This window comes from Prorops nasuta, unplaced genomic scaffold (assembly GCF_024137725.1).
Source record: "Prorops nasuta isolate Cenicafe-Biocafe unplaced genomic scaffold, Cenicafe_Pnas_1.2 PNAS00001, whole genome shotgun sequence".
Lineage (NCBI taxonomy): Eukaryota > Metazoa > Arthropoda > Insecta > Hymenoptera > Bethylidae > Prorops > Prorops nasuta.
This window is the reverse complement of record NW_027116798.1, coordinates 14,952,834-14,968,426: the sequence shown is the minus strand read 5'-3', so window position 1 is coordinate 14,968,426 and position 15,593 is coordinate 14,952,834. Positions and strand designations below refer to the sequence as shown.

General features: G+C 32.3%; 1 protein-coding gene across 1 annotated transcript in view; it reads left to right on the top strand.

The window, feature by feature from the left end:
* Positions 1-709: 709 nt before the first annotated feature.
* LOC136774375 (troponin C, isoallergen Bla g 6.0101-like) overlaps positions 710-15,593 on the top strand; it is a 284,717-nt gene continuing 269,833 nt past the window's right edge. The window contains exon 1 of the mRNA XM_066729021.1: positions 710-846. Coding sequence (XP_066585118.1) covers positions 844-846 — 3 coding nt within the window. The 5' untranslated portion in view covers positions 710-843. The remainder of the gene's footprint in view (positions 847-15,593) is intronic.

The window sequence follows — 15,593 nt, the reverse complement described above, 5'->3', positions numbered from 1 at the left end:
AAAGTTTTATTAGATATTTCATTAAATAAACTAATCTTAAATTATATATATTCAAACTAAAATTAGGTATAGCACGGCCAAAACTTCGTGTAAAAGAGGGTAATGTCTCTTTTTTAAATGACTTGCCGCTAAGGCACTGCCGTATCTCTTGATCGTAGTCTTTAGCTATGATACTACTGATTCATAAAAATCTAATGGCATCTTAAAACGGTTATAATAATTTCTTTAGAAATTATAACAAATAGCGAGAACGCAAATGGAAATTAATAGTCAAAAAGAATTGAAAGTACTGTTTGATTAGTTTCATTTGTTTATAATAAATTGTTGGAAATATGATTGGTTTGAATATGGTGATAATGCGAAACTCCATAAATTTACCATAAGAGTAAGATTGCTTTTTCTTTTTAAAAGTTACGAAAGGCCTAATTTATTAAAAATAATTCATACGTGCATAAATGCCTGAGAAAGATATTTTGAACTATTTATTACACACGCACAGACTTTGTTCTCTTAATCAGAATTTTTATTATTATTGCAACAATTTTTATAATACTTCATAGAGCAATGAATGTAGAACATCTGTTTGGTAAAAGATATTTATAGAACTTTCGAGGCGGCTAGTGTGAATGATAGTTTATATATAGAGACGAATTAAAGAATGCGAAGCTATATATTAAATAGAAGCAATCAGCGTAGAAAAAGCTCAGTATGGAAACTCTATTAGTTGCGTGAATAAGTGAAAAGATATTATTAATTTTAAAGCTATTAACTTAAAATTTCCGCCAAATTTATACAAAGCAGTGAACATATTTATTCAATAATAATAGAATTATTCAAAGTAATATGGTAAGTAAACTTAATATAGATAGATATAAGAAAAAGAACTTATTATTTTGGAAGGTCTTGCTTATAATATTAAATGTATTAAAGGAGATAAATGCATATATTTGGTTATAACAGAAACACATAACGTTTTTATTAATCAGTAGTATGCATAAAACGCGCGCGCTTCGAACTTATGTGATAACCTAACAAATAGACAAAAAGTCGATTTATTATTATAGCTGTAGTCTTAAATAATTATACAGAAAGTTAAAATTATATTGTTAGAACTTTTGAATGAAGTTCAAAGCTATTTTGCTGTCATAGTCTATTATGTGTGTAACTAGTACATGTCCAATTCGATCTTATTCATAGCTTTTAATACGTTTTTCTTCGATGTACATATTCTGAGTCGGCAGAAAAAAGAACTAACAGCAATATTGAACGAATGTCGCTGAAATTTTAAGTAAATATTTAAAATTATATTACCTTGTAAGTTTACCGTCATCTTTATAGAAATTCTTTAAAAAAGGAATGTTGAATATAGATGTAAATAATATTTCGAGTATTTTTACTAAAGCCAAATTTGTTTTGCTATTAAACGTTTAATTTTATTAATTCATAGATACAATAAAAATGTTAATAACAAGAAAACAATTGTTCTTGCAATTTCAGATAAATTTTGTAAAAGTTGGATCATATGTTAGTAAAACACATAAATCATGGTCCAAATTATATTGCAAATATAACGAAAAGTGTAACTAATAATTTATAATAAATAAAAAATATCCTAATATTTTAAAATAAACACCGAGAATAGTCAGTGAACCATTACCAAATGTATAAATTAGAACAGTGTGAGTGATTATAAGATAGAAATTTTACGGTAACATTTTTATATTTGTCTATTACTGAAGAAGTTATGAACACGCGTTTGGATCGGGAAAGAAATTTAAATTTCGCTGTAAATTGCGATAACGCTTATTTTATTAAAACAAGAATTTTTGTTTCGCGATATGAATGTTTCATTACATATATGGGGAATTTCATGTCAAATCACCGAGTCGCGGACCCGACCATTATTTATTTTCTTTTAAATTTTTGTTTTGAAGTAATCACAAAAAAAGCTTTTAAGCAAATTTGTAGAACTTTTCATTACAGTTTAAGAAAGTTATGAATTTTTGAAAATCTCAGAATTCTTAACATTTCCGAGTGTTCAAATGCTGGTAACTTTTTGAAAAATAAAGCTATTTACATGATCGAAATCCTATTTTTCTCGTCTTGAATTGAAGTTTTTCCGAAAAAAATTGAAGCAAATATAACTTCTGTTTGTTTATGATTTTTGTCCAACCTAATTAAACATTTATGTTTTCGACGACAAACATCATTTTTAATATTATTAAAAAAATTATATAAAAATTCTATTGTTAAAAACCTTGCTTTTAAGCCTATCGCTAGTATGGAACGATTTTTGCTTCTATTTTTTTTTTCGATAAAAACAGAAAATTGTTCATTTTTATAGGATTATCATTGTTCAATTTTTTGAAAAAAATCTCTAAAATATTCTGGTTAAATATATTAGTTTTCAGCCTAGTCTGATCGTGGAACGATTTTTGGCCCTATTTTATTTCTTTAATTGAAAACTGAAATCATACTATTTAAAGCACTATCTGCATATTCTAATATTAATTGCAATAGTTATCAAATTTATTTTTCATGGTTACAGATTCCTTAAGTTATATTTCTAGTCATTCTTATACCTCCTCTTTACTTAATATAAATATTACTTAGTTTCTTGAACGTTTAGAATAAAAACATATTTCTACCTCATATGCACGAAAAGTTGTTGTTTGTAAAGTAGTTTACCGAATCGAAAACGGCAATTACCATGCTTTTGTTAACCAAGTATGTTCAGCGTACACTATAATTTCTATAAACTTATTCTTTGGACTCAATATCTTACTGTTGTAAGTGTAGCGAAATTATAGTGGGCATGTACGAAAAAAATAGCCGATTTCAAGCGATTTTTTTCGTACATGCCCACTATAATTTTGCTACACTTACAACAGTAAGATATTGAGCCCAAACAATAAGTTTATCAAGAGACACGGTAGTGCCTCGATGGCAAGTACATAAAAGTAGATAATGATATGTCTATACCGCCGAGCACTACCGTTAACTTATACAGCAAGTTTGGCCGTTCCAATTTTCAAACCGATTTATAGAAATTATAGTGTACGCTGAACATACTTGGTTAACAAAAGCATGGTAATTGCCGTTTTCGATTCGGTAAACTACTTTAATAACAACAACTTTTCGTGCATATGAGGTAGAAATATGTTTTTATTCTAAACGTTCAAGAAACTAAGTAATATTTATATTAAGTAAAGAGGAGGTATAAGATTGACTAGAAATATAACTTAAGGAATCTGTAACCATGAAAAATAAATTTGATAACTATTGAAATTAATATTAGAATATGCAGATAGTGCGTTAAATAGAATGATTTCAGTTTTCAAATAAAGAAATAAAATAGGACCAAAAATCGTTCCACATCAGAATAAGCTTGAAACTAATATATTTAATCAGAATATTTTAGAGATTTTTTTTAAAAAATTGAACAATGATAATCCTATAAAAATGAACAATTTTCTGTTTTTATCTAAAAAAAAAATAGAAGCAAAAATAGTTCCATACTAGTGATAGGCTTAAAAGCAAGGTTTTTAACAATAGAATTTTTATGTAATTTTTTTTAATAATATTAAAAGTGATGTTTGTCGTCGAAAACAAATGTTTAATTAGGTTGGACAAAAATCATAAACAAAAAATATTACATTTGCTTCAATTTTTTTTGGGAAAAACTTCAATTCAAGACGAGAAAAATGGGATTTCGATCATGTAAATAGCTTTATTTTTCAAAAAGTTACCAGCATTTGAACACTCGGAAACGTTAAGAATTCTGAGATTTTCAAAAATTCATAACTTTCTTAAACTGTAATGAAAAGTTCAAAAATTTGCATGAAAGCTTTTTTTGTGATTACTTCAAACCAAAATTTGCAAGAAAATAAAAAATGGTCGGGTCCGCGACTCGGTGATTTGACATGAAATTCCCCATATACAATAACTGTCGAATAAGAAAGACAACAATTTTGTTCCATAGATCGTCCATAGCTAAAACATAAAAATAATTAGAAGAAAAATAATTTAAGAATGGACAATTTACTAGTTTACATAACTCATCGATTTTTGAAAGCATCATTTTTTTCAACATATAACAACTTAAAAAAATGGTCGCGTTTTTAAAATCAAGGCCAATTCTTTTTTTAAAACATTCAAGATTTACATTTTATAGAGTGTAATTAAATGACTATTTTGCAGTATGTGCCATAAAAATCACTTATGAAGCACATACAGGGTGATTCTCGAACGGCGGGACATAGGAGATTGGTGTTAGTTGATTATAGCACCCGGAATGATGAAATCCAAGAACCCTGATTGGTCAATATCGTATAGTGCCAACTTAAAATAGGCCATTACCAATAGTTTGATACAAACAATGAGACCCATCCGCCATTTTGGTATAAAAGTGTTTACACACTTTTCGTAAATAGAAGCAGAAGGAAATGAATGAGCTGTCAAAAGTAGTGATTCCGATTAATTTGTGATAAGTGTAACTTTGGCAAATAAAAGTGATGATTGTAATAAAAAGAGGAGATAGGGAAGAACTCGGTTTTCATAAAATTTGTTATTTAATGTATTAACCATGACTGACTCAATGAGTTCAGTCAAAGCCTTACATTACAGCGTTTCCATCTTCTTTAATAATCAAGTGTATTTTTGTAACGACAAACTCAAAGTTCTTGTTATACCAGTGGACACAATGACCTGTCAGATGTTATCCATTTCCATCAAAGAAAAACATATTTAAGTTCTCATTGAGTCAGTCATGGTTAATACATTAAATAACAAATTTTATGAAAACCAAGTTCTTCCCTATCTCCTCTTTTTATTACAATCATCACTTTTATTTGCCAAAGTTACACTTATCACAAATTAATCGGAATCACTACTTTTGACAGCTCATTCATTTCCTTCTGCTTCTATTTACGAAAAGTGTGTAAACACTTTTACACCAAAATGGCGGATGGGTCTCATTTTTTGTATCTAACTATTGTTAATGGCCTATTTGAAGTTGGCACTATACGATATTGACCAATCTGGGTTCTTGGATTTCATCATTGCGGGTGCTATAATCAACTAACACCAATCTCCTATGTCCCGCCGTTAGAGAATCACCCTGTATTGTGACGATGTATATAATTTGAATCAAGAATTTTTTAAGGTAAGCCGAGACGAAAAGTCATGTACAATTTTCTCTACAAAGGCGTTGTTGCTGAAATTATTCATTTTTCAATCAAGGAATCAAGGCTCGAATTCATCAGAATAATTATTTTACTTTCACTTTCGTTGAAAATTCCCTTTCAATATACAAGTGAAGCTCGTGCTTTTAACCTTTCGTTATCGTTATACACACACACACGCATGTGTGACACACCGATTTTTAATATTGCCTCTTAACATATAACATTTCTGTGATCTGCACACATACAGACAATGTATAAAGTTTATTTATTTTTAGAGGGATCCCATTAAAGTACCTATTAAAGGGGGTCACCAATTTTGATTGCCTGAAATAAATGTGATTTTCACGAATTTATTTTAAAGAAAGTAATACATGAAATGTTTTGAAATTTTAAGAATATATTTACATATGATTGAAGAACCTACAGTAATTTTTTCGTGTAAAAATAACGGATTTTGAATGAGCTATGTGCTAATTCCTGAACCTCCGACAAAAAATATTATCCCACTGCTAGAGTGATTGCGGCTGTCACGGTGTGTCTGCTGAAATTAAAAGAAAATGTTCTTCTAAAATAGAAGGTATGTTCCGTATTATGAGCTAGAATTTTGTAGAAAAATTTAAATCTAACAAATTGGTTGAGGTTTGAAAAAAAAGTTCAAATTTCGTTTAAAGATTTTACGATTTTAGGCCAGGCAAATTGACATTTTTCATCCAATCAAAAAAATTCTAGTTCATGGTATGACAAAATATATGCCGAATATGCTCTAAAAATTTCAAGTCGATCGAATGAATTGTATCATAATTAGAACTCTAGCAAATTCGAAAAATGTTGTTTTGAGAAAAACGCATTTAAAGTTTAAAGTGCTAATTTCTTTATACATCGATATTTATCTACCTTTTAGCTAATCTGTGTTATTCCAGGCCCATACAATTCTCCCTCTTCTTCCTCAAAAAGTGCCTGTTGAGCTGCTGCAGCTCTCCGTGGAAATCACTCCATCCCTCCCTTCATCTCTTAGACGCTTTTATTACCATAAACACCTATGTAACGTCCAGGCCGATTATTCTTAATTCTTAAGCGTTCCCGAAATTTTTTTTTTCTTTTAAATAGATTTGTTACCCTAGAGTAAATGTAATATTGTTTCGATACTTTCATTATTTTGTTCAGACCGATCATTAGCATCCCTTGAAGTTGTTCTTGAACATTTTGTTTCATTCATTATCTTTCCTTGCGTTTAGGAGTAAATGTTTTATTTATATTTAAGAATGTTTCATTCATTATCTTTCCTTGCGTTTAGGAGTAAATGTCTTATTTATATTTAAAAATGTTTCACGTTTCCAAAACGCGCCAGCGATCGCCTTACCATCGCGCCGCGCGGACCCAGCCCCTTTCCCCCCTTTCTTAGAAAGGAATTAATTAACTCGATTGTTAAATAACCTTTCTTTTATTAATCATTCTTTCCTGTTGGGTAATCTATTTTGCCTTTTGGTCATTTAAAATGCTAGCACTTTCCCTTAGTCGGGAATAAAAGATTGCAGGCAGCACATTAAATTCAAAGTTCTTCAATGTCCAGAATCTTCCTCACCTTACAATTCTCCATATTTTTTCCTCCTCTTTGGGTCAATTTGTTTAACAAATACTAAATTTTGTTCTCTTCCTTATTTTCTCTTTCTCTCTCTTTGTTTCTTTCCTCAGAAACCCACCGTTAGTCACGTTACTCGCGATAACGTTTCTCTCAGACACTAGTCAGCGGATCTCACGCTTACTGCCTTATGCCTCTTCTATTCTATCTTTAATACATCCTGTGTCCAAATTTTAACCATCAAATCCGTTTCATTATCAGCATGCCTCCAAAGGAACTCTTCGTTTGTGAGCGGTTACTATACAAATATGTTAGGACCAATCCAACCCAAAGGATCTGTGCCTATTGCGAGGCCGCCCTTCCGGACAACAAACGAAGTATCCTAGCAACAATTCGCCAACACCGACTTAGAACTGCAAAAGATGTTAACCACATCTTTTGTAACATCTGCCATAGATCATTACTTTTCATTGCTCCACTTAACACATGCCTTTGCTGCAAGCATGCTTTTTATTTGCATAAAGAAACCCTTCAGCAAAAAGAAAACAATCGAACCTTTGTAAATTCCATTATCTACAAAGATAGGTATTGGAATTTCAACTTTCCTAATCCCAATAAACCATGGGGAATATAATTGCGATAAAGTATTAAGTGTTTTCCTCCGTAACCATTCGGGCATATATTTTTCACGCCTAACTATTTTAGCGTTTTCTTTTTCCTCCCTTTCTTCTCCGTAACCATTCGGGCCACCGTTTATATAAGTCCAACCATAGGAATAAGAAACATTAGACATCCAGTCTCATGAGTAACGGGATATCGAACCACAGGTAGCCACGTGCATAATTTTTTATTATAACTCGCCCTTGGAAGCGGTCAACCGTTTAACAATTTAATTGTTGTGGGATCTTTAACCCTAAAACGATGATCGTTTTCCTCTCGCAGTTTCCTCCTTTTTCCTTTTTTTTATTATTATTACTTTTCTCTCGCGTCCGGATTAGGACACATTTTGCTCATGCGACGGCTAATGCCGTATTAATCTTTAGATTTTGTTAATATTATCTAATAATTGCGTTTAGTTATAAGTAAACGATTATATACAAAAGGTGCAAGCTCAGCACCCTTTGTCTCATTCTCTAGCGTACCCAAGCTTAGGCAGTAGCGCCTTCTGATTGGCTGAAGGCGACGCAACGTTCTTCCCCCCCCCCCCCCCAGCTAATTATTTAAGAGCGGAGCGGATGGACGCTGGTTGCATTCTTCTTCTTCCATTCATTCCTTTTCAAGTTAGACTCATTTTTTACGTTTGATTAAGTCAATTAAATTCAAGAAATTGCATAAGTCTTTAACCTAGAAAGTGAGACAAAGTTCGCGATTCATAATATTGTTAAAATTCAAGAGCAGTAGTTTTTTTGTATAACCTAGCGATTTAGTTACTAAATTAAAATTTGTTACAATCGACTCAGTGCACACATTTTCTTTTCACCGAACATTCACACAATCATCCCTGGTTCCTTACGGCAACGACGACCGTAGTCCAATAAACAGCAACAGGAGAGTCTCCCTTCTACCTTCTTCTTTTTTTTTATCGTTGTTGTTCATCATTATCAGGTAACATTTGAATTATATTGTTTTTTTTTTATTCTGAATTTCACATCTTCTTCTCATTTTGTACGCCCAGGATTTTATTTTTTTCCTTACCTACGACGCCTAAAGTAAAAGAATATAATAACGCTACCTAAAGGCTCAGCGACGATATGAAATCGTAGTTGAGCATCGTGTTAAAATTAGTAATTGCACAACCCTGGACGTTACACCTACTATTTCGAAGGTCGCTGTTCAAAAAGTATTTCAGATTCAACCTTGAAATTTTAGTATGTCCTTCTAAATACTGTAAACTATCAAATAGTGCAAAAAAGAATTGATTTTTGAAGAATTTCAAACTGGTAGTCTCCCTTAAGTTTATAATTCTGGAGAACAATAAGGGCATTATTTAAAGACCGATTTTAAAACAACTTTACCTTTTCGATGATACGCCGTGTGGAATGCTCATCTAGTAATGCAGATGGATTTCCAAAAACTGACTAAATAATATTTTTTTAACCCTTGCAAGGCACACGGTGATCTGATCGAATCCAATATTAAATTTGTTTTTAGTAATATAATTCACAATATCTTTTTTCTCAGTTGTTTGCAAGTATATAAAGCCAAGTTTGGTTTAAAAATTATTTTACACCAAACTTTGAGATTGAAGAACATTCGAGATATTTTTCATCTAGTTCGGGTTCAGATCTGTTTTTTGGCGATTATACATATATATATATATATTGTTACGTGGTGGAAACACGTTACAGAAATGTACATATTTTTCAGTTCTCCTCTCCCCCCTTAGTGCTTCTCGCGCACCCTAGTATGCCTGCTGATGTGTGAGTGCAGGAAGATGAACCTTCCGTGGAGCTACAATGTAGTTTTCCGCAGAAGGAATATTGTAAGTGTCGCCCACGGAAGGAGAGTGTATGTTTTTAGGAAATGGTATGGTTGGGAAATGGGCGAATGTTTGTAGGCTGTAGTTTATTTAGAATTAAATATAATAATTCCTATGTTAAAATTATAAGTATCTTATAAGAAGGACCCTCTGCTCCAACATGAGCTAGAAAAACTGTTGTTCTCCTATCCTTTACTCTCCCATGCCCGAACGTCTATAATAATCTCTCACTCTGACCTTCCTGCCGAGCGCGACTGTTTACGCGACGCTCCTACCGTCCTCCTACCGCATATCCCCGCTGAGCGCCCCACCAGTTCCTTCCCGTTACCGCGCCGCGCCGCTAGCGTGCCGAACTGCGATCCCCCCTGACCTCGCCACTACCGACCCTTCATTGCCGACCGCGCACCGCATCGCCCCGCCCGAGCAGCCCTTAAACCATGTAGCAGACGACGCCGCTGACAGGGAGATTGAGAAACCCAGGGAACACAGTGCGAATGCGGATCATACTCAATATTACATATGATAATTGGCTTGATGATCGAGAGCTTGCACTGTTGCCCTGATGATTGCTAATGGCTTAGGAAATAGGAAAGGCATCCGGACCCTTGGAAAAACGAGGAATTAAGGACCAGGCTACTTCTGTCGAGAGTGAGGACTGCCAGATCTTTTCCTGCTGTCGTACGAGTCGGTTGGAAACCGATTGCGCTGCGTGATTAGCAGACTGCACGCCGAGGACTGTGAAGTTGATTGGGTCGTCGCGGGATTATTGAGGAGTACCGACTTCTCACTCCGGGCCCCAGCCTTTACACTGGTTTCGTGCGGAGTTTTAGAAGAGTGTCGACGCGGGAGGAAGCCGAGAGACGTCGCCGGAGCGGTTGAGTCCATTTTCCCTGCTTTTCTTCCTGCTGTCCACCTTCCGATTTTGTGCCCTCCCTTTCGCTGCCCCTGCCGATCCCTGAATTTAACCCTGCCAACCTCCCTCAAGTCCTCCCTTCCCTCTTCAGTAATATGACAATTGGTTTAACGTATAATAAGTGTGCCAGAGCATCGCGGGAGGCCCCAGCTTTGAGTTAAGTTTATTAGTGTGTGAATAAAGTTAGTGTTCCCGGAATGATTGTTTAGATTATTTTTAACCTGAGTCGATTCCACCGGTTACAATATATATATATATATATATATATATCCCACAAAAAACAAGCTTCGCTTGTAAAAAAAGGCGGCAAGTATATTAATCGTCTAGCATAAATAATAAAATAAAATAAAATATTCGAATCAAAGAAATGAGTGAAATCCAAATGTTAGGCAAGTATATATTTTTACTATAGCAAAAGTTAAAATTTTGAAAAAATAATAGTAACACAACAAAATTACATGCCGGGCCCATAATGTTCATACCTAAGTCGCTATCTTACAATACAAGTGTTGCTTCTCGTCATTTCAAAATGTGGCTATCAATTGCCATTAAATACAACGGGCCCGGCAAGTAACTTTGTTGTGTTACTATTGTTTTTTCAAAATTTTAACTTTTGCTACTGTAAAAATATATACTTGCGTAACATTTGGATTCACTCAATTTTTTAATTGGAATATTTTATTTTCTTATATTATTTATGCTAGACGATTAATGTAGTTGCCGCCTTTTTTTACAAGCGAATCCTGTTTTTTGTGGGATCTTGTAACATTTTGTAAGAATATAGAAATTAAAAGTAAATAATTGTTTTAATTAGTACAAGCTAAAGAATTATTTTCCAATGCCGTATTGTTGCAAAATGTAAAGCTTCAATTCAAGATATTAAGTTAATAATCTATTAAATAAAATAAAAAATAATGCAATGATGAATTTTTATCATAATTACACTTTTGGACAATTCTCTTATAATATTAACTAACTTTATTTGAATTATATTTCCAAGATTTTATGCCAAAAAACAACCTGCAGGTTTTTCTTATAAAATGCTAATTATTCAAAATTTAATGCATTTTAAAAAGAAATTAAAGTACAAGGCCTTAAATTCACATAATCATGATGTGAATTTAGTAATTTTTTTATATATTTTGAATGGAAAAAATGGGCCTTAAGGATTTAAATATTCATAATAATGATGAAAATTTAGTCACTTTTTGATATTTTTTGAGCGTCTGGTTTTACGCATAAAATTTGCATTCTACCATATTTCATACAGAAATTAGAGCATTTTATTGTAATTTTAAATTTGCTACACTTGAATATAGAATTTAATACCTGCAAGCTGGATAAGAAATGAAAGAAATACAGTACGTATTATGTCAATAGAAATTTATAGTCTAATATCTACCACATTTTTGTTAAGTATTAAATATTTTATCTACTATGTTTTCTGAAATCAGTTGAACTTATTACATATTACTCGTCAACATTTTTTACAATCAATTCAAAGATGTTTTTATTGTTAACTCATGAACCATACATAATACAAAAGACATTTTTATTATTTTTTAGCCAACTTGATAGTTAGATGTTTTTAAGACGGTGTAAAACATGTGATATTAGCAAATATATCCTATTAATTTCGAAAAAATCTATTTTAATTTAAGTAATTGGTAAACAGCTACTTCTACAGTCTACATTTTTAAATCATAAATGTTTTACTGGCTATACTATTTAATTTTCTTTGCTTATGCGATTGCTGACACTGTTATATGTAACTGCTGAAAATTAAACATAGATTTAACTCTGCTTATTAATAGGATGCAGTTGTTTTTCAAAAAACTTTTTTTCAATGAAAATACAGATTCTACTACTTATTTAATAAAACCAGGAATGCTAGATTATTATTTATTAACAATATATTCATACTAATTTTCTGAAAGGACTTATACCAAATTTATACAATTTTTTTGGAGACGATAATAATTTCTTTTTACTTTAATTAGAGAAGCGTAGATAAATATTTGGATTAAATTGTTTAAATATTCTTTTATATTATCATTGAATAACGATAAGCAAATATTCATCTACTTTTCTCCAATCATAGTAATAACCTTTTGGATAGTTGGTATCCACATATCGGTTTAAATAAAAAAAAAAATGAAAACATGCATTTTGTTGTTAATTTCAATGTCTCAAAGTATAGCATATATGATTTTCAAATACCTTAACAATTTCTACTAATTAATATACTCATGATACTGTTTAATGCACATTAATGTTGAGCTTAAACTTCTCATTATCAATGTTATGAATATAAACTCAGGTTATCCAGTCAGTTCTATCCTTCGTAATGTTGTAAATATAAATTTCAGTGTTTCCAGTCATTTCAGTCCTTCGCAATGAAAAAAGGGTTATTTCATTTTAATTTAATCTGAAAAAGAAACTCCACAAAGTACCACAAAGTTTACTGTATTCTTTTATTGTAAAATAGAATGTTATACTTATCTAATGATTGGTTCCTCTTATTTATAATTAACTGGAGGTTTTTGTGGATTTGCTAAATTGACACTTTTAATCACAATCTAGCCTCACTGCATCAGGTTAATTAGGAACACACACGGTTGACAGTACGTCAAATCAAAATTCGAGCGAGACTATACTAGATATAACCTCATTATCATTAACATACAGAGCAAAACTGTCAAAATTAAAAATATGTTGGCAGCACAGCAGTAGAAATATGATGTCAAAGCAACTAACTTCAGGGCGAAGACATCCGTGATAGATTGAAGAAGAACATAAAGAAGAAAAATCATCTTATTTTCGTACATATATAGACAACAAAACATGAAATCTCTGGATTACGTGAACCGATTTTGACGTTCAAGGTCTCATTTGAAAGCTTTTATAAATCTTAATTTAGGGAGGCCTTGCTTAAATTATGATAATATATTATTCACGGAAAAAAATCAGTTTGAAAATTGGAACAGCCAAACTTACTGTATATTACACAATAGCGCTCGGCGGTAATGTATTTGCCGGCGAGACACTACCGTGACTCTTGATACTTACTTTCGTCGGAATCTATATTGACTTTCATTATGCCACTTATGTCTTACGAAGATAGTGTGCCGTATAAAAGTAAAAATTGCTTTAGTAATATTTTATTTTTTATTACCTTATTAGATAAAGCAGTTTACACAGAACGTTACCAAAAAGATAAAGTGACTTTGATATCAGTCTCCAAATGATACCATACTGTTCTCCAGAAATTTTAATGGAATAAGCATTTCAAGGATCCCAATAAGAATATGCAGAATATAAGCTTTATGCAATGCCTGGAACAAGAATGTAAGATATCAGGAGATAATATTAATAATATAATCGATGTAGTTGCACTTGTATATATGGCTATACAGTACGCTGAGAAGTACGAGCTTCATTTATTTATTAAAAGGGAACTGCAAATGAAAATAAAAGTATGGTAATTATTCAGTTAAATTCAAGCTCTGATACATAGTAATAAAAATTAATTATCTCAGCCACAATACCATTGCGGAGAAAATGGCACAGAGCTTTGTGGTTCAGTACATCTTCAAAAATACTTGGTTTAAGGGGAAGCATTGAGCGACTCAAACACTCATTCAAGTTTATCTTCCAAATTATTAGGAATATGAACTTTTTTGTAGAGATTAAATTTACTCTTTTAACTGTACTGAAGCGCGCTACAAACTCGGTTTCTCAAAATTATAAAAAAAAGTTTTCATAAAAATAATAAATACTTGCAATTTTGTTGGTCATAATAATATTGAAAATTAGGCCTTGTAGCGCCCTAAAGAAAAGTTCTATGACTAATTTGATACCAAAAAGAAACAAATATAACTAAAAATGTAGAAGATTTTTTTGAATAACTAAATTAGCTATTGAAAGACAAGTTTTACACTGTTTTACCGACGGAGAAGTTTCACAGTGCGTTAGACCAGGACAGGCCTATTAGCTCTCCTCGCTTTAGAAGGGGTACCCACTCTCTCCCCACCATTCCCCCCTAAACAAACCAACTCTCTTACACACAGCAAGGTGGCTGGCTAACGCTGCCTGTCGGTGTGAACCCGTAGCGGAATGGAAGAAAAAATAATTATTTATAGATTTCAGGGTTAGGTTTTCGCATAACCGGCGCTGTACCGCTCTTCCATATCATTTCGAAAGGATACAGTAAAATTTTCAAAGTATTTTGTCATCTACAAGTCTCAAAAAAGTTGAATTAGTTGACGAAAGCATGACTCGTACCAGCCGACGCTGATGCTCTACACAACTTAGTGATCAGCGTCGGCTGATACGAGTCATGCTTTCGTCAACTAATTCAAGTTTTTTGAGACTTGTAGATGACAAAATACTTTGAAAATTTTACTGTAGCCTCCCGAAATGATATGGAAGAGCGGTACAGCGCCGGATATACGAAATCCTAACCCTAAAATCTACAAATAATTATTTGTCCTTCCATTCCGCTACGTATTCACACCGACAGGCAGCGTTAGCCAGACACCTTGCTGTGTGTAGGAGCGTTGGTTGGTTTAGCGGGAAATGGTGGGGAGAGAGTGGGTACCCCTTCTGAAGCGAAGAGAGGTAATAGCCTTGTCCTTGTCTAACGCACTGTGAAACTTCTCGGTCCGTAAAATAGTGTATAACTTGTCTTTCAATAGCTAATTTAATTTTTGAAAAAAATCTTCCACATTTTTAGGTATATTTGTTTCTTCTTGGTCTCAAATTAGTCATAAAACTTTTCTTTAGCGCGCTACAAGGCCTAATTTTCAATATTATTATGACCAACAAAATTACAAGTATTCATAATTTTTATGAAAATTATTTTTTATAATTTTGAGAAACCGAGTTTGTAGCGCGCTTCAGTACAGTCAAAAGAGTAAATTTAAATTCTACAAAAAAGTTCATATTCCTAATAATTTGGAAGATAAACTTGAATGAGTGTTTGAGTCGCTTAATGCATCCCCTTAACCTTGGAGTTCAGAAACTACAACTAATGGATTAACAATGAGTACGAGATTCTGTTGTAGCAAAACTAAATATTTAAAGCTTAATGAGAATTAGTAGAAAACACCTTTTAAATGTATCTAAAATGGCCACTCATAAAAATCTGATATAAATTACATATTTTTCTTAACTATAATCATCATCAAATAATTACACAGTAGCTGTTACCAACTACGGGCTACTGCACCAGCAAAATTATCAATAAAACACTTTGGTATACATCAGTTTATAATGCTATTGTATTACCTCCATGGATTGATAATAAATTTATATTTGTGTGAATTTTTATCCCACCAAAAAACACTATCGTGTAAAAAAAGGCAGCAAGTAATCAAAAGTGATTCCATTGAACAAAGCAACCTTTAGGACAAAAAATTCTGAAACTCAAATGTT